The sequence below is a fragment of the Mobula birostris genome, chromosome 6 (genome assembly GCF_030028105.1).
Source record: "Mobula birostris isolate sMobBir1 chromosome 6, sMobBir1.hap1, whole genome shotgun sequence".
Lineage (NCBI taxonomy): Eukaryota > Metazoa > Chordata > Chondrichthyes > Myliobatiformes > Myliobatidae > Mobula > Mobula birostris.
Window position 1 is genome coordinate 169,682,392 of NC_092375.1, and position 26,559 is coordinate 169,708,950.

At 41.6% G+C, this 26,559-nt stretch overlaps 1 protein-coding gene across 7 annotated transcripts in view; it reads right to left on the reverse strand.

Moving 5' to 3' along the window:
• Nucleotides 1-26,559, reverse strand: part of rapgef4a (Rap guanine nucleotide exchange factor 4a) — a 304,993-nt gene that overhangs the window by 226,990 nt on the left and 51,444 nt on the right. For 6 of the 7 annotated variants that reach the window (XM_072261862.1, XM_072261861.1, XM_072261860.1 and 3 more), the window contains exons 3-4: nucleotides 21,591-21,679; nucleotides 20,347-20,493 (exon numbers count right to left, since the gene is read on the reverse strand). In XM_072261862.1, coding sequence (XP_072117963.1) covers nucleotides 20,347-20,493; nucleotides 21,591-21,679 — 236 coding nt within the window. Of the gene's footprint in view, nucleotides 1-18,880; nucleotides 18,904-20,346; nucleotides 20,494-21,590; nucleotides 21,680-26,559 lie in introns of those variants that run through there. The other variant, XM_072261867.1, reaches the window with a different exon arrangement.

A 26,559-nucleotide genomic window follows, 5' to 3' on the forward strand; every position in this document is an offset into this window, starting at 1 on the left:
TCAGCAGGTCAGGCAGCGTCTATGGAAAAGAGTAAACAGTTCTTCTTAGTAATAGTGACTACACTCAATTTTGCTCCCCAAGACTGTTGAGTTTGAGGCATGCTGCTGGTATCTTCCAGTGATGACCAATCCAAAATACTCCCATTTCTTTGTCTACACTACTGCACCTCCAGCAACATATTCCAATGTCCACTCTTCCCTCTCTTTTACCTTTCATATATCTGAAAACTTTTGGTATCCTCTTTTATATTATTGGCTAGCTTACCTTCATATTTCATCTTTTCTCTCTTTATGGGTTTTTAGCTGCCACCTGTTTTTAAAAGCTTCACAATCCTCAAGCTTCTGTTTAGGGTCTGCTCTTTTTTTTTGCACTCATGCCCTATTTCAGCCACGGTTGCCTCATCCTCCCTTTGGAATACTGCACCTTCTTTGGGATGAATCAATCCTGATCCTTCTGAATTACTCCCAGAAACTTCAGCCCTTGCTACTCAACTATCATCCCTGCTAGTGCCATCTTCCAATCAACTTCGATCAGCTTCTCTCTTATGCCTTTGTAGTTCCCTTCACTCCACTGTGATAATGATACATTCGATTTTACCCTCTCCATCTCAGAATTCAGTCATATTATCATCATTGCCTGCTAAGAGTTAAGCCTGATTTATACTTCTATGTCAACTCAACGCCGTAAGTACTGTGTGGCCGCAAACCCTACGCAGAGCCGATGCGGATCCCTATGCCAGAGCCTGACGCGCACCTCTCCCAAAATATAACTGCACGTCGCAGCAACACAGATCACAACAACTGTGATTGGTCCGCTTGGTAGCATCGCATTTCCTCCTACGCTGCAATAGCTTCCCGTTGGCTGACTGAAGGGCAGGGAAGGAATTCTGGCTGCAACGGTTTCCATAAAGCATTACAGGCCTCCGAAATTATGGAGGACACATTTTGCTTTTACGAAAAAAGACGCTCACTTTAAACTTGTTTACCCCGAGAAAGACTACCATGACCTTGAAGCCTTGCGCGGGCAGGTGTGTGTGTATGTGCGACATGCCTGAATTGCAGAGTGATGCAGACACACCAACGCACAAGTATAAATGCTCACAACGCACGTCGGTCACTTACGTAGGTTACGGCATCCAGTTGATGCAGAAGTATAAATCAGGCTTTAAGCTTAAGACACTCATTTCAAATCAACTGGTCAAACTGCTTCCCTGAATACCAGGAAAGCAAAACAGGGCCTTTAGAACAGCATCACCACTTCACGACTAACAAAACTTTCCTCTTATCTAAAAATAAACCGAACTTTAACCTCCAATTGCTCTTTCGCATAAAAAACAAGGCTGAAGTTTTGAGTAAGAAATTTTCATTTAAATTTACTGCCTGAACTTTTTGTGGCCGAACACAATGCAAGGATCGGACCAGAGTGTTTAAGATTTTTTAGATTACCAGAAAATGAAAAAAATTGTATTCATAAAGTAAAGAGATAATGAGAGAAAACAAATTTTTCCAAACAGTAGCTGGCTACAAACATTACATTTATTCATTAATGTGAATGTCTTTCCTTTCCTGAAGCAATTTGCAATTCAGAACTTTCTGTAGGGAAACTATTGCACCCAGAATTTGCCATGTAATGTATGTGGCTCAGAAACCAGATTGAAGAATTCTCATATCAACAAATGAAGTATTTGTTTGAACAGTAATTATACTTATAGTGTGCTGTTAAGAACTTAATTACACCTCTTTCAACGAGGTGAACTTTGCCCATCAACTCCACCACAAAAGGTTTTCAGATTAAAAACTTTAAAAAAGTTGAAATTCACATCAGATCACAGATCCTGTGTGGTTTGTACCTGGTCTCGTTTAATAAAATGGAACAGATCAGATTCAAAAGGGCAGACTTACTTTTGAAAGGGTTGACTTACTTTCTTAAAACACATATTATGTACCCCGTAACTGGGTTGCCAAACCAGCAGAAATGGATCACTCAGTTGGAGTCTGGATTACTGGAACTAAGAAAGTTTTATTAAAGAAACAAGCAACACAGTAATCGAAAGGATAATAAATGCAACAGTTCAGCAATGATAAACACACATGTGCACAGAATTAAGATAACAGGATCAATCAAGCTCTATCGTTGTCTAGGGGTAAATGACCAAATTTCAAAGTGACACAAAAGTTCAGTCCAATTTAGTTCAGTTCGCAGTAATCGTTGCCATGGCGATGGACAATGTGGGGAGAGAGAGAGAGATAGAACGGGAACGACTGATCATTCAAACATGGCTTCCACTCACAGACCGGCGATATGGCTCACAAGCAGCTTTTTGGGCAGGTCCTTGGTGATGTCACCTGAGGTCACCGACTGTGACCCCTCCTCCAGATGCGGTCGATCCTCTGCAGTGAACCCGGCACCCAAGCAAGGGCGGACACACACCGGGTTCCCGCTGATCGTAACTTTCCACCCTGTGCGTTGTCCGGTACTTCCCACCGACTCGTGAGAGGCGCACTGCTTCCAGGGTCTCGTTACCTCGGGTGTCGTGTGTCCCTCGCCTTAGCGAACCAGTCCCTTTTTATCCCCCTGCTGGGGTATCGCCTGTCCATCACTTCAAACAGTTCAGGGTTCAAAGGGGGAGCCGATCTTGGCAATACCCAGACTGATGGCTCCTTCATTAACATCTCCACATGCTGCTTCATTGTTCCTTATCTCTCCTTCCCCCCTGAGGACAGGTGGCAGACCAACTGCTGATCACACAGGACAGCTAACATCTTATCTATGTGTATTCTCGTCACATATAAAAGGGCATTTAAAAATATCAGAGGAATGCGATCAATTGCATGTTCAAAAAGAAACTAAAGGTCCAGTTAGGCAAAGAGAATTGAGAAAATAAACCCCGAAGCTCCAGGGTAGGCAAAGACTATTGAGAAAATCAAAGAAAACCAGAGATTCTCACTTTTGCTACAATGCAATGTTACTTGTCTCGTGAGCAAGATGTTATTTTCTCGTGAGCATTATGTCAGGTTCCATCTGGTATAAAAGGGAAATGGCAGTTTGTTGCGTAGGTGCTTTTGTAGGGAATCAGTCGGTGGTTACAAAATCGGAGAAGGAGAGAGAGAGAGAGTGTGTCGAGAGAGAGCAAGAGTGAAGATTTTCCAGCTTTTGGACAAACCGAAAGAGTTGGGTAGAAATCAACGGCGTTCTGTGACTGACATCTGGTACAGCCCATATGGGTACAGGTTTCCCCCGCCATCCAACGGTACAGCGTTCCTATGAAACGGTTCATAAGCCGGAATGTCGTAAAGCGAAGAAGCAATTACCATTTATTTATATGGGAAAATTTTGTAAGCGTTCGCAGACCCAAAAATAACCTACCAAATCATGCCAAATACCACATAAAACCTAAAATAACAGTAACATATAGTAAAAGCAGGAATGATATAATAAATACACAACTTATATAAAGTAGAAATACTTTTCCACAATCATTGCCTGAACTGTTCTCCGTAGCGAAAATCTCACGCAAGCGCTGTTGGCAAAAACATGACGCAAGTGCTCTCGGCAGAAAATCTCACGCAAGCGCTGTTGGCAAAAGCACTCTCTCCAGTAACTTTTAAGCTATAAAGCTGCCAAATTATACCAAATAACACGTAAAAATACACAGCCGATATAAAGTAGAAATAATGTATGTACGGTGCAGTATCACTTACCGGAATTGGGAAGACAGTGCCAAGCACACTGATGATGGTGTGTTAGGCTGAGTCACAGGTTGGGGTGGTGCAGTGGCCCCCTCCCTCCAGGCCGCCGAGCGATACATTACCACGAAGGCTGCAGGGGTCCAGAGGTAGCCGGGAGGCACACAGCACATCTTTAAGAAAAAAGCTGAAATAAACATGTTAATTAATTAGGTGCCGTCTGACATGTAATTGTCGGCCCAAATCAGAGCCGATTGCATCGCCTCTGATTTGGGCCGACAATTACATGTCAGACGGCACCTAATTAATTAACATGTTTATTTCAGCTTTTTTCTTAAAGATGTGCTGTGTGTCTCCCGGCTACTGCTGCATTGTCCGCGAATCGGTATCTGTCCACGACCTGGGTGTTGGGGTGGTAGGACACTGGGGTGTCATCTCGTTGTCTGTTTCCATTAGGGCAGGCAGCTCATCTTCTCCTATCACTGCCCGCCTCGACATCAAAGGTCGAGGTTCGTCGTCTGCTGTGGAAGGCTTGCTTCACTGCTGAGCCTCGTGCATTTTTCTATCATACAGTTCTTTGTAAGCACTCAAACCATCCTGCAAATATCCCCTAAACCGACATACCCTTTCAAAATTAAAGTCGTACTTTATCATTACTCATTCGGTTTCCATTGTTATCCTTTCCTCTTCCAATTGCATCAGCTCTTCATCTATCAGTTCTTGGTCACGGGATGCCAAAACCTCTTCAACATCATCTTCGTCAGCTTCCACAAGCCAAACTCACTTAGTCCTTACTTCGTTCACCATGATCAAAACGTTTAATTATGTCTAGTTTTACGTTAAGTGTAACACCCTTACGAACTCTTTCAGGTTTTTCCAATACCATAAAACTCATTTTGCAAACGGCTGCTCACAGGCACGTGTTTAAGCAATGCCGGCTAGAATGCAGTTCCGAATCCGGGGGAGAGCGACTGTTCGGCATGCGTGCTGCTTTTTATCGCGCGCTGATTTCTTTTGCGCACTGCTTTTTTCGTAACAGTGAAAACACCTTCTGTTAGTGAAAATAGGGTACTAATGTAGGTCTTTCGTAACAGTGAGGTTTCGTAAAGCGAACGTTCAAAAAGCTGGGGACACTTGCATTGTTGTTAACCCCTGCACGGTCTCGGGTGTTGTGTGATGACCACCTTCAGAGAAAGGTCAGTTACTTTGAGAAAACTCATTCCTTGTAGTATCTTCGGAAAAAGGTATTTCTCGGCTGGAATCTGCATCCGCAGTTTCATCTATGCTTCAGGAATTGCTCGCTGGTTTGGAAAGCCTCTCCTCTCACTTACTTTATGAATCATATGGACTTATTAAACTACCACCTTAAGACTATACATAAGTAAGATCTGTTAAGAATTGTTTTTAAGTTTGACTGAGAACTATAGATGCATAACACTGTTAACCTCGGTTTAAGTTAGTCGTTTGTTTACTTTTCGATGTTTTTGAGTAGAGGTTAATAAATTTCGTTGATAATTTATAAAAATCTGACTCAATTTCATATCTATTGCTGCTGGTGTGAAACAGCAAATAAAGTTCTGTTATATTGAAGTACTGAGAGAACAATTGTAACGCAAACCTCAATGGATCATTAAACTGATAGTTGTTCCAGCAATTTGTTACAGTACACCATTGCTACAGGGTTATCCAGATGACTCATTTGATAACGGAAAGTCAAATTTTTTTGTTTGAAAGACTATGCTTTGTCTGCAGAGTTAGAAAAATCCTTTGGATAGTTGTGCAACTAAAAGGAATTGTGCAAATGTTATTCTGTAACTGGTCCAGAAAGTGGGAATACATGAATCCAAGGCAAGATGGCAAACTGGATTAAAACTGGATAGGTTGTATGAGGAGAGAGTGGTAGTGCAGGACTGCTTTTCAGATTTAAGTCCTGTAACCAGTGGCGTGCTGTGTTATTTATTGTCCATCGTATACAAAAATGATTGGAAGAAGATGTAGGTGCATTGGCATGTTTGCAAATGACACCAAAACTAGTGGGATCTAGATCAACAGAGTGCGTTGACAAGGGATTGGCAGATACTCAGACAAGTACAAAGTGACGCATTTTGGGAAATTAAGCCAGACTGGAACATAGACAGTGAATGGCAGGGCCCTGGGGAGTATTATTCTCTTATCTTATTGGTCTATAGGCACATATAAACCAATAAAATGCATCACTAGCCTGTTCCCCACAGTGGCCTGGATTTTTACCTTTTCAACCTTTTGTTGGAGCCATCTATGGCCTTCAAACAATTACGTCTTCCCTTTATTCCACAACTCTAATACAAATTCTCAGTTATCTCTAGGTGACAAATGTGCAGTCTAGATCTATCTGAGTAATCCCCTCTTTACATCTGCCTTTAAGGCCATCATTCAAGCACCAAATCTTTGATGAAACTTGTGGTAATCAATCAATCTTTTATCATGCTTCTATGAAGTGCCAGGGGCAGTTTCCCTGTTAAAACGAGGTACTGAAAGTGCCAGTCACTGAACAGGACAGAAATCCCATACAGAAGCAATATCACTTCATCCTATTAAAGTACCTGATATGCAAATTGAGATTTGGCTTGATCCATTCTGAATTTAATCGTAGTGTTAAAAGGATTTCAAGTTATCAATAATCCTTTAATCATAATTGCATAGTTTGAAACATTCATTTCTAGACATTCTACAATATTTCCCTGCTTTTCAATCCTAGTTGAATATAGAAAATTGCCCAATGAGAATTTGCCTAAGAATTGCTTATACAGGTCCATTAAAAATGAAATATTTTTGCAACAAGATGGTAATCAACATGATGCAAAGAAAATTCAATTAGTTACCCGTAAATCCGCAAACAAGTGTTTGTGCTCATTCACTTTAAAGATAAACAGAAAATAGGCTGCAACAGAGAGCAATCTATAAAAACTAAGTAAAATTTCCAAAAGCTAAGATTTAAAGCAAAAGCTTTGTTCCAATTATTACAACTTCCACTGATTAATTTAGAAACACAAATGAATTACAGTTCTAAACTGCTTGCTTGTTTCAGCTTAGTAATAGCCATTGGGGACATTCAATAATCATACCATTGCAAGTTGTTCATGTTCCAATCAAACTTGCTCTTTTTCCAGCCTACACCTCTAACTCCTGTAATGCTTCCTCGCTGATCTTAATGGTCATGTTCACAGCATGGACATGCAGACCCCTCAGTACTCCAGCCAGGATGACCCAGATTCAGCAAACCCCGGTAACCACTAGGGGTCAGTATTGCTACAGATTACAGGCTCTCAAGCGCATTCAAACTAGAACACAAACATCCAACTGGGGAAAGAATCAGTAATGAGGTTATAATCAATGCCTCATTTGAAAGAAACTGCATTTGTCAAGGGTCTGTTCAACCGTGAAAGTGGAATGCATTTCTTGTAGTCGATGATTCTCCTGAGAGACAATGGACAAGTAGATGGATTTGTTTGAGGCATTTTAAAATATTGTAATGCGAACTGAATTTACTGAGTTGAAATTTTACAACTTTATCCAGAAAATAGCAAATCACTGGAATTCTCTACCTAAGAGAACTGTGGACTACAAGTTGCTGAAAATATTGAAAATGTTGTTTTAATATTAAAGGAATCAAGGGATGTGTTGGAATTGCAATGAAGAGGTACTGAGGTAAAAGATCAGACAAGATCCCATCGAATAGCAGAGCAGGCACAAGGGAAAAAATAGCCTATTTCTACGTCCATGTTAACAGTAACTGTAATGAAAACTCAGATAACGGGTGCAAATTCTCTCCTTGAGTGGATACTAAAACAGTTCCTTCTTACATGTTTCTTTCTTTCCAGCATTCAGAGTGAGGTAGTAAAATGGATTAGACATTGACTTTGTGGGAGAAGCCAGAGAGTGGTAGTGGAGGGCTGGAGGCCTGTAGCTTGTGGTGTGCTGCAGACATCGGCGCTGGGTCCATTGTTATTTGTCATCTTGAGCAATGATCATTGATAGAGATAGCAAACAAAAAAGGATCAGCAAATTTGCAGAAAACACTAGGGTGCATCACAACCTGGTATGGAAGTTGTCCTGTCCAAGGCCGGAAGAAGCTGCAGAAGATCGTGAACACAGCCCAGCACATCACACAAACCAATCTTCCGTCTTTGGACTCACTTTACACCGCACGCTGTCGTAGCAGTGCTGCCAGGATAATCAAGGACACAACCCACCCAGCCAACACACTTTTCGTCCCTCTTCCCTCCAGGAGAAGGAGCTTGAAGACTTGTACGGCCAGATTTGGGAACAGCTTCTTTCCAACTGTGATAAGACTGCTGAACAGATGCTGAACTGGATCTGGGCCATACCCTCCAAATATCTGGACCTGCCTCTCGGTTTTTTTGCACTACCTTACTTTCCCTTTTCTATTTTCTATTTATGATTTATAATTTAAATTTTTAATATTTACTACCGATTTGTACTCCAGGGAGCGTGAAGCGCAGAATCAAATATCGCTGTGATGATTGTACATTCTCGTATCAATTGCTTGGTGACAATAAAGTATAAAGTATACTGAATGGTGAGTAAGGCTATCATGACTCGCAGAGGGTACTGCATCAGCTGGAAAAATAAGCTGAAAAATGGCAGATGGAATTTAATGCAGACAAGTGCAAGGTTTTGCACTTTGGTAGGACCAACTAGCGTAGCTCTTACACAGTGAATGATAGGGCACTGAGGAGTGCTGTAGAACAAAAGGATCTGGGAATGCAGGTACTTAATTCATTGAAAGTGGTGTCACAGGCAGAGAGAGTCATAGAGAAAGCTTCTGGCACATTGGCTTTCATAAATCAATGTATTGAGTACAGGAAATGGGATATTATGTTGAAGTGCAAGACATTGGCCAGCCCCAATTTGGAGTATTGTATGAAGTTTTGGTCACCGACCTACAGAAAAAGTGTGAACAAGACCATAAGGCCATAGACATAGGAGCAGAATTAGGCCATTCAGCCCATCGAGTCTGCTCCACCATTCCATCATGGCTGATCTCGGATCATACTCAACCCCATACACCTGCCTTCTCACCATATCCTTTGATGCCCTGACCGATCAGGAAATGATCCACTTCCGTCTTAAATATACCCATGGACTTGGCCTCCACTGCAGTTTGTGGCAGAGCATTCCACAGGTTCACTACTTTCTGGCTAAAGAAATCCTCCTTACCCCTGTTCTAAAAGGACACCCATCAATTTTGAATTTTGTACCCTCTAGTTCTGGATACCCTCAACCATAGGAAACATCCTCTCCACATCCACCTTATCTAGTCCTTCCAACATTCAGTAAGTTTCAATAAGATTCCCTCTATTCTTCTAAATTCCAGTGAGTGCAAGGTCCAAAGCTGCCAAACATGCTTCACATGTTAACCTCTTCTTTCCTGGAATCAACCATGTCAACCACCTCTGGACTCTCTCCAATGACAACAGATCCCTTCTGAGATACGGGGCCCAAAACTGTTGACAATTCTCCAAGTGCGGCCTGACTAGTGTCTTATAAAGACTCAGCATTATCTCCTTGCTTTTATATTCTATTCCCCTTGAAATAAATGTCAACATTGCATTTGCCTTCTTTACTACAGACTCAACCTGTAAATGAACCTTCTGGGAGTCTTCCATGAGGACTCCCAAGTCCCTCTGCACCTTCTCCCCATTTAGATAATAGTCTGCACTATTGTTCCTTTTACCAAAATGAATTAACATAACAAGGTTGAAAGAGTGCAGGGAAAACCTACAAAGATGTTGCCAGGTCTGGAGGATTTGAATTATGAGAAAGATTGAATAGGTTAGGACTGCATTCTTTTAGAACGTGGAAAATTGAGAAGAGATTTGATAACGGTATACAAAATTTTGAGGGGTATAGATAGGGTCGATGCAAGCAGGTGTTTTCCACTGAGGTTGGGGGGGGTGGGGGAGACTACAACTAGTGGTCATGGGTTAAGGGTGAAAGGTGAGAAGTTTCAGGGAAACTTCTTCATTCAGAGGGGTTTGAGAGTGTGGATTGAACTGCCAGCATAAGTGGTGCATGCAAGTTCAATTTCAGCGCTTAAGTGAAATTTATAGTGGTGCATGCGAACTCGATTTCAATGTTTAAGTGAAATGGATAGTAGAGAAATGGAGGGCTGTGGTCCTGGTACAGGTCGATGGGAGGAGGCAGTTCCATTGGTTTCAGCTTGCGCGAGATTGGATGAAGAGCCTGTTTCTGTGCTGTACTTCCCTATGACTATTAAATATTTTCATTCCTCTTCTTATCAGTGAACATTACAGTTATTGCACAGCAATTACAAACACATCCAGACTGGCGTAGTGAAATTTTATCTGAAAAGACATTTTGCTTCAGTGGGGCAGCACGGTCTGATTGCCAATCACTTATCAAGTGACAAAGACAACATGCCTAGCCAGAAAAATAGTACTCACAATAGAAAATACCTCACTTTCTCCAGAGTTCTCACAACACCATTTTCTGCACTAGTTTTCCAATGTGTCCTGGCAGTTGCCAGTTGTAAATGTGAATCAGGTACAGCAAGGTAAGGTCATAAACTGGATGTCATAATGATACAGTGGACCTGGTTTTCACAATCCAATGCTTTACAACCAAAAAAGATCCAAAAAGCAGGTAAAGTTTTTTTTTGTATGGGTCTTCACCACATTTTGAAAATGACATGAGAGAGGAGGGTGTTCCTTGTTTCAGTGCATGGCCCTGATTTCCTGTATATTACAAGACCATGTGGCGCATGGCCAAGTGGTTAGGGCGTTGGACTAACGATCTGAAGGTCATGGGTTCGAGCCTTGGCCGAGGCAGTGTGTGTGTCCTTGAGCAAAGCACCTGACCACACAATGCTCCAGTCTATCCAGCTGAGAATGGGTGCCGGCAAAAATGCTGGGGGTTAACCTCACGATAGACTGGTGTCCTATTCGGGGTGGGGGGGGGGAGGGAAGTCTCATACTTTTAGTCGCTTCACGCCATGGAAACTGGCATAAGCACTGGCCTGATGGGCCACAAGGCTCGTGACAGACTTTAAAATTATAAGACCATAGGACCAGAATTAGGTAATTCGGCCCATCGAGTCTGCTCCATCATCCCAGTATGGCTGATTTGTTATCGCTCTCTATCCCATTCACCAGCCCTCTCCCTCTAACCTTTGACACCCTGACTAATTAAGAATCTATCAGCCTCCTGTCAAGTCCAATCACAAACAAGAGAAAGCAACACACACAAAATGCTGGAGGAACTCAGCAGGCCAGGCAGTATCTACGGAAAAGAGCATAGTCAATGTTTTGGGCCAAGATCCTCCATCAGGACTGGAGAAAAAAAAGATGAGAAGTCAGACTCAGAAGGTGGGGGAAGCAGTGGAAGAAACACAAGGTGATCGGTGAAAGCGGGGGTGGGGGTGAAGAAAGGAGCTGGAAAGTTGATTGGTGAAAGAGATACAGGACTGGAGGAGGGGAAATCTGATAGGAGGGGACAGAAGGTCATGGAAAAAAGAAAAGGGGAGGAGCACAAGAGGGAGGTGATAGGCAGGCAAGGAGATGTGAGAGAGGGGGGAAAGGGAGTAGGGAATGGTGAATGGTGAAGGGGGGCATCCTATTCTCTCTATTCCTCCACCTCTGCTGCATTTGGCTCTGACCTCCCCCTACACCTCCTCCCTTCACTACCATTCAGGGCCCCAAGCAGTCCTTGCAGGTGAGGAGACAGGTTACCTGTATGTCTGTTGGGGTCATCTACTGTACATGATGCTCCAGGTGTGGCCTCCTGTATAATCGGTGAGACCTGACATAGATTGGGAGACTGCTTTTCCAAGCGCCCACGCTCCGTCCGCCAGAGGAAGTGGGATCTCCCAGTGGCCAGCCATTTTAATTCCACTTCCCATTCCCATTCTAACATGTCGGTCCATGGCCTCCTCTACAGTCATGATGAGGCAACAAGTCAGGTTGGAGGAGAAACACCTTATATTCCGCCTAGGTAGCCTCCAACCTGATGGCATGAACATCGAATTCTCAAACTTCCGGTAATGCCACACCCCCCCCCCGCCAACTTCACCATTCCCCTATTCCCCTTTCCTTCTCTCACCTTATTTGATTACCTGCCCATCACCTCTCTCTGGTGCTCCCTCCCCTTTTCTTCCTTCCATGACCTTCTGTCCTCTCCCACCAGATTCCCCCTTCTCCAGCCCTGTATCTCTTTCACCAATCAACTTCCCAGCTCTTTACTTCACCCCTTCACCCCGGTTTCTGCTCTCACCCTGTGTTTCGTACTCTTTCGCCTTCTTACTCTGACTCCTTATCTTTTTTTCTCCAGTCCTGACGCAGGGTCTCAGCCCGAAATGTCAACTGTATTTTTCTCCCCATAAGCACTGCCTGGCCTGCTGAGTTCCTCCAGCATTTTGTGTGTGTTGCTTGGATTTCCAGCATCTGCAGGTTTTCTCTTGTTTTTGACTAAATTATAACTGTTATTTAGAAATCTCTGCAGGCTTTAGATTGTAAATGCAGTACATATTTCTGTAATTCCCTTAAGTAGGAGAAGATGGCGGCGCGATGCAGTTTGCGTGGCCACTCCGGTGAATGATATCTGTAATCTGTCAAGTAGGGTGCCGTGCACAATCCTGATTTGATGGAGACATCTGGAGAAACTTCTGAAATGCCTTTTTCGCTGCCACTGCTACTGTGTGATCCAGAATCTCTGGAGGGGAAGGCCCCGAATCCTCGGCTTTGCTTGTTGCTCAGTGGCCGGGACGGGGTCGAAGCACTCGGCAGGGATGGTGCTCGGTGTCAAAGGGCTGGTCGGAGGCTCAAATGTTTTGGACGGACTCGGAGTCGGCTGTGGTCGGGTGCTTCCAATGCATCGACAGTTGTCAGCGTCCGGAGGTTTACGGCAGGGAGAGTTTCTCCCTTCTGCCGCCTGCTATCGGGGATTATCAGGAGTCGATCGGAACTTTGAGACTTTTTCTACCATTCCCATGGTCTGCTCTTTATCAAATTATGGTATTGCTTTGCACTGCTGTATCTATATGTTATAATTATGTGGTTCTGTCAGTGTTAGTCTTTGGTTTGTCCTGTTTTTCTGTGATATCACTCTGGAGGAACATTGTATCATTTCTTAACGCATGTATCCATTTCTAAATGACAATAAACGAGGACTGACTGTCCTCATAATCTAAAATAACAGATTCTGAGTGGTATTGTAGTGTAGTGGTTAGCACAATGCTTTACAGTACCAGTGACCTGGGTTCAATTCCCACTGCTGTCTGTAAGGAGTTTGTACGTTCTCCCTGTAACTGTGCGGGTGCTCTGGTTTCCTCCCCAAGTCCAAAGACGTACCAGTTCATTGACCATTGTAAATTGTCCTGTGATTAGGCTAGGGTTAAGTCAAGGGTTGCAGGGCGTCGCAACTTGAAGGGCTGGAAATGCCTATTCTGCACTAATCTCAATAAATAAATAAAATCCATTACAAGGGCATTGATGATATTTCAACTACTACATGAATCCTGTTGCAACAGTGCTGTAATTTAAAGTTTGCTTGCTCCAAATTAAGTTCATAAAGACAGCTATCTTGCAGATACCTCCCTTGAACTGGTCACTGGCAATAATGGCATCTGAAAGAGAAGGCGACATCACCGATTGAAGAAATCTGTTCATAGGGATCTAGCTATGGATTCCCTTGCTGTTTCCACTAAGTGCAATATCCAGGACACCAGAATATTTACTGTGGGAGTATAATCAACTCCCATCTAGTTTCTCTCTTTCAAATATTACTGTACAACTTCCAAGTTACCTCATTAGTAACAGATGTCTAAAGGTGCGTGTGTGTGTGCGCGCGCGCGTGTGTGTGTGTGTGTGTGTGTGTGTGTGTGTGTGTGTGTGTGTGTGTGTGTGTGTGTGTACGTACTCATGTGCTCCTCTATATCAATCTGAGTGCTTCAACTCTGCAAGTAATGTCAAACATTACTGGATGCTACATATGCATTTAAAGGCTCAAGCTTTATTATTTTCAAAGACTTTTGAGAAGTTGTGTGGCAGCCCATACTTCCTACCAGTGGCACATAGTAGTTAGCAGAATGCTTTACAGCGCCAGTAACTGGGGTTTAATTCCCACCAGTACCTGCAAGGATGTTATACGTTCTCCCCATGGCAGCATGGGTTTCTTCTGGGTGCTCTGGTTTCCTCCTGTGCTTCAAAGACATACGGGTTATGGTTACTAAGTTGTGGGCATGCTATATTGCAGCCAGAAGCATGGTAACACTTGCAGGCTGCCCCCAGCACATCCTCGGAGGGTGCTGGTAGTACACACAAACAATGCATTTTACAGTATGATCTGGTGCTTGTGTGACAAAAAGCCAATCTTAATCTTGGCATTGCGTAAAACAGCTGCAAACTGATGTTGTAGAACTCTTAGGGCCCACTTGGGAGTTCTGTGTTTCATTCTGGTCGCCTCATTACAGGAACAGCTGCAAGGTGATGTTGTAAAACTCTTAGGGCCCACTTGGGAGTTCTGTGTTTCATTCTGGTCACCTCATTACAGGAAGGATGTGGAAGTTTTAGAGAGCGTGCAGAGGAGATTTACTAGATATGAGAAAGGTCGGAAGAAGGTGGCACCAGTGAATAACGTGGCCCGGGACAACATCCTCCAGACAGTTCACAAAACTACTTCCTTCACATCTTCATTTTCTTTGAAATGGGGTTCTGTTACTGTTGGAGCTTGTGATCTACATTTTGAAGTGTCTTCGGGTCAATTGAGCGATCTGGCGGTCCGAGGGAGTTTCCGTGAGGCTTCGAGCCAAGTGCGTGGCCTCGAGGCCAAGAAGCCTGGAGATGGAGCTCCAGCCAACGAGCAACTCCATTTCTCTCCGATCAAAGTGCCAAGGAAGATTGAAATCTTCAAGGTGAGCAGGTGTTCAGCTCCATCTACCAGCTTCTTGCTTGCTGCTGCCAAAGGAAGGTGTCTATATATGACAGTCTCTCTCTTTCTCTCTCTCCTCCCCTCCCCTCCCGAAAAAATGAATGGTCTCTGTTGGAGAATCGCGCTGGAGTTCTGGGTCTTGGGCAAGGTTTAACTCATGCAGTTTGTGGATTGGACTCTGTAGTTCACGTTATAATGTGTTTCTTGTTTCTGGCTGCTCCTTTTTTTGTTGCTGTTTTTGAAAACAGGACAGCCTGCAGATAACGAACATCGAGCTGAACTGAATATGCCTTTTCAGAATCAGATTTATTATTACCAGCATGTGATGTGAAATTTGTTAACTTAGCAGCAGCAGTTCAATGCAATACATAATCTAGCAGAGACAGAAAAAAATAATAAATAAAACATAATAATAAACAAATTACACATATTGAATAGATTATTAAAAAATGTGCAAAAGCAGAAATACGGTATATTAAAAAAGTGAGGTAGTGTCCAAGGCTTCAAAGTTCATTTAGGAATCGGATGGCAGAGAGGAAGAAGCTGTTCCTGAATCGCTGAGTGTGTGCCTTCAGGTTTCTGCACCTCCTACCTGATGGTAACAGTGTGAAAAGGACATACCCTGGGTGCTGGAGGTCCTTAATAAAGGACACTATCTTTCTGAGACACCGCTCTCTAAAGATATTCTGGGTACTTTGTAGTCTAGTACCCAAGATGGAACTGACTAGATCTACAACCTTCTGCAGCTTCTTTCAGTCCTGTGCAGTTGCCCCTCCATACCAGACAGTGATGCAGCCTGTCAGAATGCTCTCCATGGTACAACTATAGAAGTTTTTGAGTGTATTTGTTAACATGCCAAATCGCTTCAAACTCCTAATAAAGTACAGCTGCTGTCCGGCCTTCTTTATAACTACATCGATATGTTGGGACCAGGTTAGATCCTCAGAGATCTTGACACCCAGGAACTTGAAACTGCTCACTCTGTCCACTTCTGATCCCTCTGTGTGTTCCTTTGTCTTACCCTTCCTGAAGTCCACAATCAGCTCTTTCATCTTACTGATGTTGAGTGCCAGGTTGTTGCTGTGGCACCATTCCACTAGTTGGCATATCTCACTCCTGTACGTCCCCTCATCACCACCTGAGATTCTACCAACAACGGTTGTATCATCAGCAAATATGTAGATGGTATTTGAGCTATGCCTAGTCACACAGCTATGGGCATAGAGAGAGTAGAGCAGTGGGCTAAGCACACACCCGAGGTGCACCAGTGTTGATCGTCAGCAAAGAGGAGATGTTAGCACCAATCCGCACAGACTGTGATCTTCCAGTTAAGAAGTCGAGGATTCAAATGCAGAAGGATGTACAGAGGCCCAGGTTCTGCAACTTCTCAATCAGGATTGTGGGAATGATGGTATTAAATGCTGAGCTATAGTCGATATTTTCTATGTTTTTGCTGCTGTTGGTGCAATCTTTTTGTTTTAAAAGAAAGAGTGTGAGGTGGGAGTCTGATGTTTTTCATTGAATGGGTTTCATGGCTTTGTTTTGTGTTTGTCTATGGGGAAGAAGAATCCCAGGATTGTATACTGCATACTGTACACAGTTTGATAGTAAATGTACTTTGAATCTTTGCTGCCTGGATTACATTTCACATCTCACGAGGCAAGGTAGTTAAGCTGCAGCTTTTCTCTTTTGAGTGATGGAAGATGAGAGGTAACTTGATTAGATTATGAGAGCACAGATAGAGTGGACAGCCAGTAACTTTTTCCTGTGGTGGCAATGGCCAACATCAGTGGGCATCCATTTAAAGTGAGTGTTGGATAGTTTAGGGGAGATGTCACAGGTAGTTTTTTTAAAAAAAACAGATACTGGTGGGTTCCCAGAATGCACTGTTGGGAATGGTGATGGAGGCTGATACAATAGGGGCATTTAAAAGACTCAGGTAGATACACAGATGTAAGAAAAATACAGGGTTATGGGCTGTATAGAAGGGAAGATATAGATTTATCATAGAATAGGCTTGTATCGGTCAGAACAGTGTTGTGGACTGAAGGGTTCATGCCGTGCTGTACTGTTCTATGCTGTAAATATAACATGTCTGGTTAATCACTGATCAAGCTTCATCTGATTACACCTTGAATGCACCACTCAGATTTGCAGGTACTGTTCTACCTCGGTGCATAAGGAACTAACCTTACCCATCATTTTGTTAAAGGCAGTTGTGCACTGCTACTGAAAGGGGAACATCGTTTTGAAGATTAGAAACTGATTCAAAACAATTAGTTAATTATTGACTACCAGCAAAAAAAAATGCATTGTGACTACAACATCTCCCAATATGCTTCAAGATCAGTGTTTAATCAATGTAACTTATTAATTTTACCAGAGGGGCAGTTATCCACAGATTGCTGAAGAAAGTGAGCAATATCCTTCCAAAATAATCTGAGAAGTTATTACCATACTGATCAACAGATAATCATAATTTAGAAATGCGTTCATTAGAAGGAATGCACAAAATTAAATCTCAGTCATAACAAAAATAAGATCATTCACGTTGAACAGGTAGGGAAAGAAATGGTTTCATGCATTTATGCTTTGATCACCATTCATCAGGTCACAGCTGATTTCCACCTCTATTGCACTTTGTGCACTACTTCTACATCTCTTAATTTCATTCATATACAGAAGTTTATTAGCCTTCTTTTGCATTAAGGACCTACTTAAACTATCTCACTCACAAATGGTCTCCCTCATTCTGTGATCACAGTCCCTCATCCAACATTCCCAAGCCCAGGGAGATATCCTACTTGTATCTATCCAGTTAAGCCCTATAAAAATTCTGAAAGCATTAATGAGATTGCCTAATTTTTCTAAATTCTGGAGAAAATGGTCCTAGCCTTGTTAGTTTCTCAAGTGGTAAATCCAGCATCCCAGGAACCAGTCTGTATGGCAAGTCTGTACTTTGCAAGTATTCTCAACACTATGACATCTCTGGCTTTACACTTGAATCCTTCAGTAATAAAATACCAGCATACAATTGGCCTCCTTAACTGCAGGCTACATTTACATGATAACTTTCAGGCAACTTGTACAAAAGAGCACATAGATCACTTTAAACATCATTGTTTTCCCATCTGCTACCATTAAGAAAATACTCTAGTTTTAAAAATAATTAATGTAATAATTGACAGAAGTGATTGCTCAAAGATACTCACAATGGTTAGTTTCATTTTTCCAGCATTACAGTAATGACTTTAAGTGGTAGACAGCATTTCCATGAAATAATTATATATTTAGTCCAGGGATAGATATTATTGTCACAAAGTTTCCCAGACTCAGTTATGCTACATTCCAATGTGGACAGATTAAACATTTCAAAGAACACATTGCATAATGACCAGATGATAACTCAGAAAACAGACAAACGGGTGAAACCCAAGACCATAGAATAGAGGAGTTAAATAACAACACATCGATGATGAGGAAAAGAAATCAATGTCCAATTCATCAATACACATGCTTAAGGATCTACCTGTTATATTTAATACCAGTTCATATAATCCCACTCTACATTTATCATTAGCTTACAGAATTAATAATATATTTAAAATAATGTTATAAGAATAATTTTCATATACAAACTTCCTTAAACAAAAAAAGTTTGAAGATGCAAAATCTTCTCATAGACTAGAATTACCTACATTCACTTCAATTGGACCACAGTGATCAATAACCCATGAAGAGCAAGTGAATACTATTCTTAGATAAACCTAGGAGCAGTTATTAGGTCCTTTCACCGGGAATCAAATACAACCTCCTGCTTTGATCTTTGATGTCAAGACTAAGCGGGTACGTCAATGTAGCTGGTAGTTTACTTTCATGTATCAAAGACCAGGTGGAGATCATTCATTTAATTTACTCATCCGAGTAAATTTGCTTGAAGAGGTTTTGCATGCATAGTTCTAAATTAGCATTTAGAAATCAGTCATGTGAAAATTATTTGCACTGTGAATTATGATATCGAGATGTCTCTCTTTTATTCATTAGTTACCAAGAGTTGAATGGTTTATGGGTGCTTAATTAATGGTCCACATTTGTTTTCATTACATTAAATGTTATTAATCACAGCTGAGTTTACACCACTAGAACGACTTAAACAGTACTTTAAAAACCTAGGAATTGCGCTCATATTATGAAAATATTTGGGAATTAAAAAATACAAATATCTGGCAGGTGAAGGAACACTTACGTATCTGTAGTTACTAGTGTCCCTCTCTGACACGGGGCTGCCCCATTCCACCAATAACTGCTCTGTGCAAAACAGTGCATCATAGAGAGTTTACGTCCCTAGTGCTTTGAGACCGGTAGCAGAATTAAAACCAATGGAAATCTGTTTAGAAGAGCTTTTTATTTTATACTTTATTTAGAAATTGGTTTTATTCCAAAGTACTGGGTAAGGTCATGTACTTCACTGACTTCACACAGTGACTAGAGTTCCCAGCATTATCTTTGAGATATAAAGTTGGCTGTGTGGAGTGTACATTTCCTTTTAAGGTCAGGGTAAATTGATTATTGGAGTTTTCTGTTCTGCTGACTCTGCTGGCACGACTGTCCATATACTTTATTTAGGCATGAATATTTTTGTCTCTTTTTCCATTAGGCTCTGCCTCACACATATGAGTATTTTCAGCAAATTGTTGGTTCGGGCATTTCCACCCAGGCAGAGAATTCAGGAAGATTTGGTTTGTGGTCTACCTCTTTTGGTTTGTGGCTGTCCTGCCTTCCTTAGGAGGTCATTTTATTCACACCTTCCTATTCGTTGCACGGAAAAAAAAAAGGAGTGGAACCTGAGCCCATCTCTCCAGTGACCCTTCCAACCCTTTTGCTATGCTACCATTAAGAAAGGTGCAACGGGCTCAGTGAAGACAGCCTCCGCTGCCTTTCAGAAGGCAACATGCCAGTCACGATAACTTTGTCCTTAATTTTCCCCTACATAAATTACTTGGTATTATGCATGTGCCACACGCTTTAAAGTAGTTAATGTCATCCTACTCTCTGGGTCTGAACCTACACCTTTTTTTCCCCCTTTTATAAGTATGTACCGCATTACATTTTAAAACTTACTAGATTTAATTCTGCCATCATTTTCAGGCAGTGCCATCCTCTTCATTACCAACAAATTTTCCCCTCAATCCTTTTTTTTTTTGCTAATTGTTTATATCTTAACGTGCTTCCCATTTGTGGAAACAACGTTTCCTCATTTTTGTTAATCAAAATCTGCAATACCAAATTAAATTAATTATGTTTACCTGTTGCTACTGAAGTAAATTGCAAATATTCCAACAAAAGCACAACAATAAAAAACTACATGGACCTGTATTAAGTTCACTACACAAAAAAAACTGCATTTTGATGACATCACTTCCTCCTATTTACAAATGGATTGAATTGGGAGTATTATTATTAAACCACATTCTCTGAAATTGATCTGGAATTAAGCTGACTTTGGTGGGATGGTATTTTTACTATATTGTTAAACTGGTAGATGTCAGCAAATTTGCACTGCTGAACTTACTTATTGTGAAGTTTGTAAAATTTTTTAAGGAAATCCACACTTTGAGATATGTAAGCTACATATATAACTTTATACGTACTAAATTTAGTATTCAGAATGACAGGACATCTTCTGAATTAAAGTAGCAAATGCTGTTTTACCTCCCATAGTGCTTTAAAATCTTTCTGTTCAATACGAAGGAGCTCACTGTACTCCTTGGTGACAATCGTTGCATGTCGAGGCGTGTTGTCGAGAATCGATTCTCCAAAAGCAGTTCCAATTCCCAGGGTACAGAGTACGACCGAATCCTTTCAAAGATGAAATATCAAAAAATACAAAATGAGAAAAATGGCATAGTATTCCTTAGTTTAAAAAAACTGAATAATCTGTTTAATACATTCTCACAATGCAAGTCATCTTAATTCATTACTCAGGATCTACTATGGGTACTTCTGTGGGCTTGTGAACCTGCTCATGGTGATTCGTGGGTCAAGTCAAAGGGAAGGGTGGAAGAACAGGAGAAAGAATGTGGGCAATGCAGGATGGAGCCTTGCAGTGGGGATGGTGTGAATGATGGAAAGGAGTGTAAAGAGGGATTACTGCAGGTGAACGGAAATGTTCTAAAGGCCCTGATGCTGGGCTTCAGACATCATGAATTACTTAGACAGCAAGTGGAAGTGAACATGAAGCCACAGTCATAACACAAATACTTCACAACTCTGTTAAGAGGTAAGAAGTTGAGATATGGAATCATGATATTCTGATGAAGGGTCCAGCCGACAGTTTACTCTTTTCCATAGATGCTGCCTGGCCTGCTGAGTTCCTTCAGCATTGTGTGCATTGCTTGGTTTTCCAGCATCTGTAGATTTTCTTGTCTCGGTGGAATCAGGAGCTGGGATTGTGAGGATGAGGGTGGGCTGAGGATAGAGGTGGGGGTGGAGTGCATGCAAGGGTAGGAATAGAAAACTCTTAAAGAGGTATCAAGAGACTGGAACCTCGAGTAGCTGGAGGCGGGGAAAGGTGCTGCAAACTGTTCAGTGAAGGGGGAACAAATGATCCTTCTGAATTCTCATTCTGCTAAGTAATCACCAAGGATCAGGAAACTTAGTAGACCTCTAATGCTGAAGTTATTAAGAAATATTATCCTGACAAAGAACTATGAAAATGAAATTAGTGTAATTAGCATCCAGAACAAGTTGAGCAGTAAAGACTGGTATATTAGAAAATTTGGAATATCTTTTATTTATGTTACAATAATGGTGAATGTCAATTGAAAATTTTTTGCTGAATAGTACATGCATCACTCTAATATTAAAGTTATTGTTTTGTAAACTAAATTGGCAAAGGTTTTCTAATTCCAAAACCAAGAACAACAGGTCAGTTGTAACAAAGCATTTTATTTCACCTGAAGGTTGGCCGTTTCTGAAACTTTAACGTCCAGTGATCCAGTCAATACAGCATACCAGCATGTTCCTATATCTCCTTGACGGAACACTATGAAGCAAACACATAAAAAAAAATTCTGAATTTTGTGTGGCATTGTTTATCTTCTGGAACCAGTAAGCACAGCTAAAATACTTAGAAGATATTTCATGACCTATATTTTATGGTTCTGGTCAATCTGTTTTATAACCTTACACAGTTAAGTCATAGAATCATTCAGCTGTTGTTTGATGGCAGAGACTAAAAAAGATAATCTTAAAGATAAAGAAAATAAAAATTTCGTAAAGTCTTGCATTATATTTCAGTGGAACCTGAACAGAGAACGTATTGTCAACCATAGCTAACATATCTACCATAAGCCTAGTCATTTCAATAAGCCTATTCAATGTCAACCTGGTTAAGGAAAAGGTTATATGTTTTCTTTCATATTTATTAGTAACATGCTTTTAAATAAATGTATTATTGTTTAATGACTTTAATTTTTCCAAAAAGGGTGGACAGGAGGGTGTGGTTTGAGTTGACAATGATCCAGTCTATAGACGGAAATTCACTGGCAAATGTAACAGATCTAACAGGCACGGAGATAAAATCTTGGTTAAAATTTAACAAAATCCAGACTTACAATTCTCTACCAAACAGAGTATCAGAGTTTAAAATTCATCCTTTGATAGAAAGTTTGCAGAATGAGTGAACAATTTCTGTCAAGTATTGGTCAATCTTGATTTCTACCACATTGGATGCTAATAGTCATGAAGGATTTAAAATGGCGTAAGCTCCGATCAGCTACACTTGGTTCAAGAAACTTGCTTCTCAAGAACCCTTATTTGGACTTCTGGCCGTAACACTGGTTTCTGGAAAAGTACACAAGAGCGGAGACTACGGCACTCTAAATTCAATGACCTAGAAATTCATTGATTAAACATTGCTAACAATACATGCTGAACAAATAAGCTTGAATCATGCTTAATATCAGTCTTCAGCTAAATAAGTCTGACAAGCTTCATATGTCTCCTGGGGATCTTTGGTAGCTATCCGTCAAAAGAGATTTCAATTATACAATGCACTTCATTCCATGGTTCAAGTTAACATAATTAATTAATCCGTTTCATCCAGGATTCCTCCTTACCCTCTTCTGTTCAAATTCACACACTTTCTCTTTAATCTCCCAACTCAATTCAATTGGACAAACTAAACTTCCACTAACCATACAACTTCTACACTCCATTAGTATTTAGAATTTCAGCTACTCCCTTGTTTTATATAACTCTGCCGTCTCTTCCCTTTCTCCTTATTGTAACCAATTTCATAATCTTGTCTCTTTAAGAAAAAAAAAATCAGTTTTTCTTTCCATCTTCACTGATACCTAGTCTTCTTTCTCCCTTTTATAAATAAGCTTGAATCACGCACTGGTAAGTGACTTGCAGGACTATTATTTTGAGACGTAGATGAAGCAAAAAGAAAGGACGTAGATGATGAAACATGAGCTTACACCCCGGGTCCTTCCTCCTTTTCAACTAAAACAGGACAGTCAACAGTCCTGGTCTACAGCCATCTCCTGTGGAGATGTTGGATTGCATAGTGGAAGAGAAAGTTCAAAAGAAGCAAACGAGGGCAATTGGGATATTCTGTGCGCCACAGTTCCTGAGGAGACATTGGAATGCATGGCAGGAGAGAGTGTGTCAAAAGAAGAAAGTGAGGGCAGTCGGGACATTCTGCGCACAGCAGTTCCTTAGGAGACATTGGATTGTGCATAATCAGGCACTTGGTAAGGGCCAATAAAAAGAAGTTAGGTTTAAGTGGAGTTGCCATTTTGGGAGCAGCCATTGTGGGAATGGGCCAGAGTTAGCTCAGGCTTTGGCTCAGGGGATTCGGCGAGCAGAGGTGAAGGGTGTAGGGAGATATTTTTCATTTTTTCTTTCTTATTGTGCAGTTAGAGTAATGGGGATGCCGGGCAGGTTAGCAGAATTACCCTCCTTTGGGATGTGTGAAGTCAGTGAGATATCCAGTGTCCCTGATGACTACACCTGCAGAAGTATATCCAGCCGCACCATCTTTCAGATCACTTTAAGGAATTGGAGCTGGAGCTGGATCTACTCTGGATCATTCAGGAGGCTGAGGGGTTGATTGAGAGGACATACAGGGAGGTAGTTGCACCCAAGGTGTAGGACACAGATACCTGGATGACCGTCAGGAAGGGGAAAAGGAGATAGGCAGCCAGTGCAGTGTAGCCCTGTGGCCGTTCCCTTCAACAACGGGTATACTGCTTTGGATACTGTTGGGGTGGGGCGGGGGGGGGGGGGTGAGGAAGAGAAGATGACCTAGCAGAGGAAAGCCACAGCAGTCAGGTCTCTGGCACCGAGTCTGGCTCTGTGGGTCAGTAGGTGAGGTGGTGAGAAGAAGAGTGCAGTAGTGATAGGGAATTCCATAGTTGGAAGAGCAGAGAGGAAATTTTGTGGATGTGAAAGAGACACCCAGATGACATGTTGCCTCCCAGGTACCAGGGTCAGGGAAGTCTTGGAACGGGTCACACAACATTGTAGAGGTGGACAGTAAGCTGCTGGGAGTCATGGTACATATTGGTTCCAACAACATAGGGAGGAATAGGGAGGAGATCCTAAAGAGAGGATATAGGCAGATGATAGGGCAAAATTGCAGTGGGGGCAGGGGGGAGATGAGTTGAAGTGTAACATGGGACCAAAATCAAAATGGGTGATGAATACAGGACTGAAGGTTTGATTGCACATAGTATATGGAATAAGGTAGATGATCTTTATTTTTTTTTTTATTGAGATACAGCACAGAATAGGCCGAAAGGACAGGCTGGTAGGCAGAAGGAGTGGGGTAGCTCTGTTAGTAAAAAAATGAAATCAAATCCTTAGGAAGAGATGACATGGGATAGAAAGATGTAGAATTGTCACAGGTAGAGTTAAGAAATTGCAAGGGTAAAAAGACTCTGAATTTATATAAAGGCCTCCGAACAGTAGCCAGGATGTGGGTACAAATTACAATGGAAGATAAAAAAGGCATGTAGAAAGGGCAATGTTATGATAGACAAGGAAGATTTCAATATGCATGTAGACTGGGAAAATCAGGTTGATGCTACATCTCAAGTGATGAAATTTGTAGAATGCCTACAAGATGGCTCTTCAGAGCAGCTTGTGGTTGATTCTCGAGGGGAAAGGCAATTCTGGATTGTGTAATGAACCAGATTTGATTAGGGAGCTTAATGTAAAGGAATTGTTAGGGGAAGTAATCATAATATGTTGGAATTCACCCTGTAGTTTGAGAGTGAGAAGATAAAGTCAGATGTATGTATTACAGAGGATTAAAGAGAATTATAGAGGCATGGAAGAGGAGCTGGCCAAAGTTGATTGAACGGGGACACTAGGACAGACAATGGCAGAACAGAAATGGCTGGAGTTTCTGGGAGCAATTTGGAAAGCACAGGGTAGATACATCCCAAAGATGAAGAAGTATTCTGAAGGAAGGATGAAGTGACCATGATTGACAAGGGAAGTCAGACACCATAAAAGCAAAAGAAAGGTCACATAATTGTTACAACCACAGATCTGCTGCAGGGTCTATGCACCTGCGCAGGCAGACTACAGAACAGGTTTGGCAGTCGTGCTCATGATAACACACATTCCAGCTAATTACTGTTTCATTATGGTGGCATTTAATTCCTTTCTTTTCATTCTAGTCTTGTTGAGAATTGACCAAAAGCACAGCAACATTTACGCTTCCTGCTTACCCTTGTCATTGTCTGGGAAAAGAAGACTACCATTTTAATTGATGCTGTCAAGCAGCAGTGTTCATTTAGTACTTAATTATTGCTTCCAGCTGCAGTGTTGACAATTAACTTTCCGTTTGAGAGTTTTAGTTAACAGCGCTGTTGGCCGAGCATTTGTTTTCCTTTTCCTTTAAATTCTGCAACAGTGCTCATTAAAGTCAGTGAAGTACTGACTCCCTCTCCCTCCCTCCCCCTAATTGGGCCGTATCTGACATAATACAGCAAAATTAGTGGGATATAAGATGGCTGGGAATCTCTTAAATACCAACAGAAGGCACAAAGAGAGAAAAGATGAAATAACAAGGTAATCAAAACAATAATATAAAAAAGGAAATCAAAGGCTTTGTTTTCCAAACATATAAAGTGTAAAGAAGAGCAAGAGTGGATACTGGACCACTGGAAAATGATGCTGGAGAGGTAGTAATGAGGGACAAAGAAATGGCGGATGAACTGAATAAATATTTTGCGCCAGTTTTCTCTGAGGAAGAAACTAGCAGTATGGTAGGGTTTTGAGAGTGTACGTGGACAGAAGTGAGTGTAATTGCTATTACTAAGGAGAAGGTGCTTGGGAAGCTGAAGAGTCTGAATGTAGATCAATCTTCTGGACCAAACGGACTCCATCCCAGGGTTCTGAACGAGGTAGCCAACAGAATGTGGAGGCATTAGTAGTGACACTCACTAGATTCCAGAATGGTTCAGGAGGACTGGAAATTGAAAATGCCACTTTACTCTTTTAGAAGTGAGGGCAGCAGAAGAAAGGCAAGGAGGAGAGATGTTTCCTACAGTTGGGAATCTTGGACCAGAGGGCTCAGTCTTAGAACAGAGATGAGAAGGAATTCCTTAAGCCAAAGGGTACTGAATCTGTGGAATTCATTACCACAGGCGATGTGGAGGCCAAGCCTTTGAGCATATTAAAGCGGAGTTTGGAAGGTTCTTGATTAATCGTAGTGTCAAAGGTTATGGGGAGAAAGTAGGAGAATATGGTTGAGAGGAATAATAAATCAGCTATGAATGAATGGCAGAACAGACACAATGGGCTGAATGGCCTTTTTCTGCTCCTATGTCTTATAGCCTTCACTGCATATCCTCCCCTCGCCAAAGCTATTTCCCTCTTCACTGGCAATCCCACTCCCAATACAAC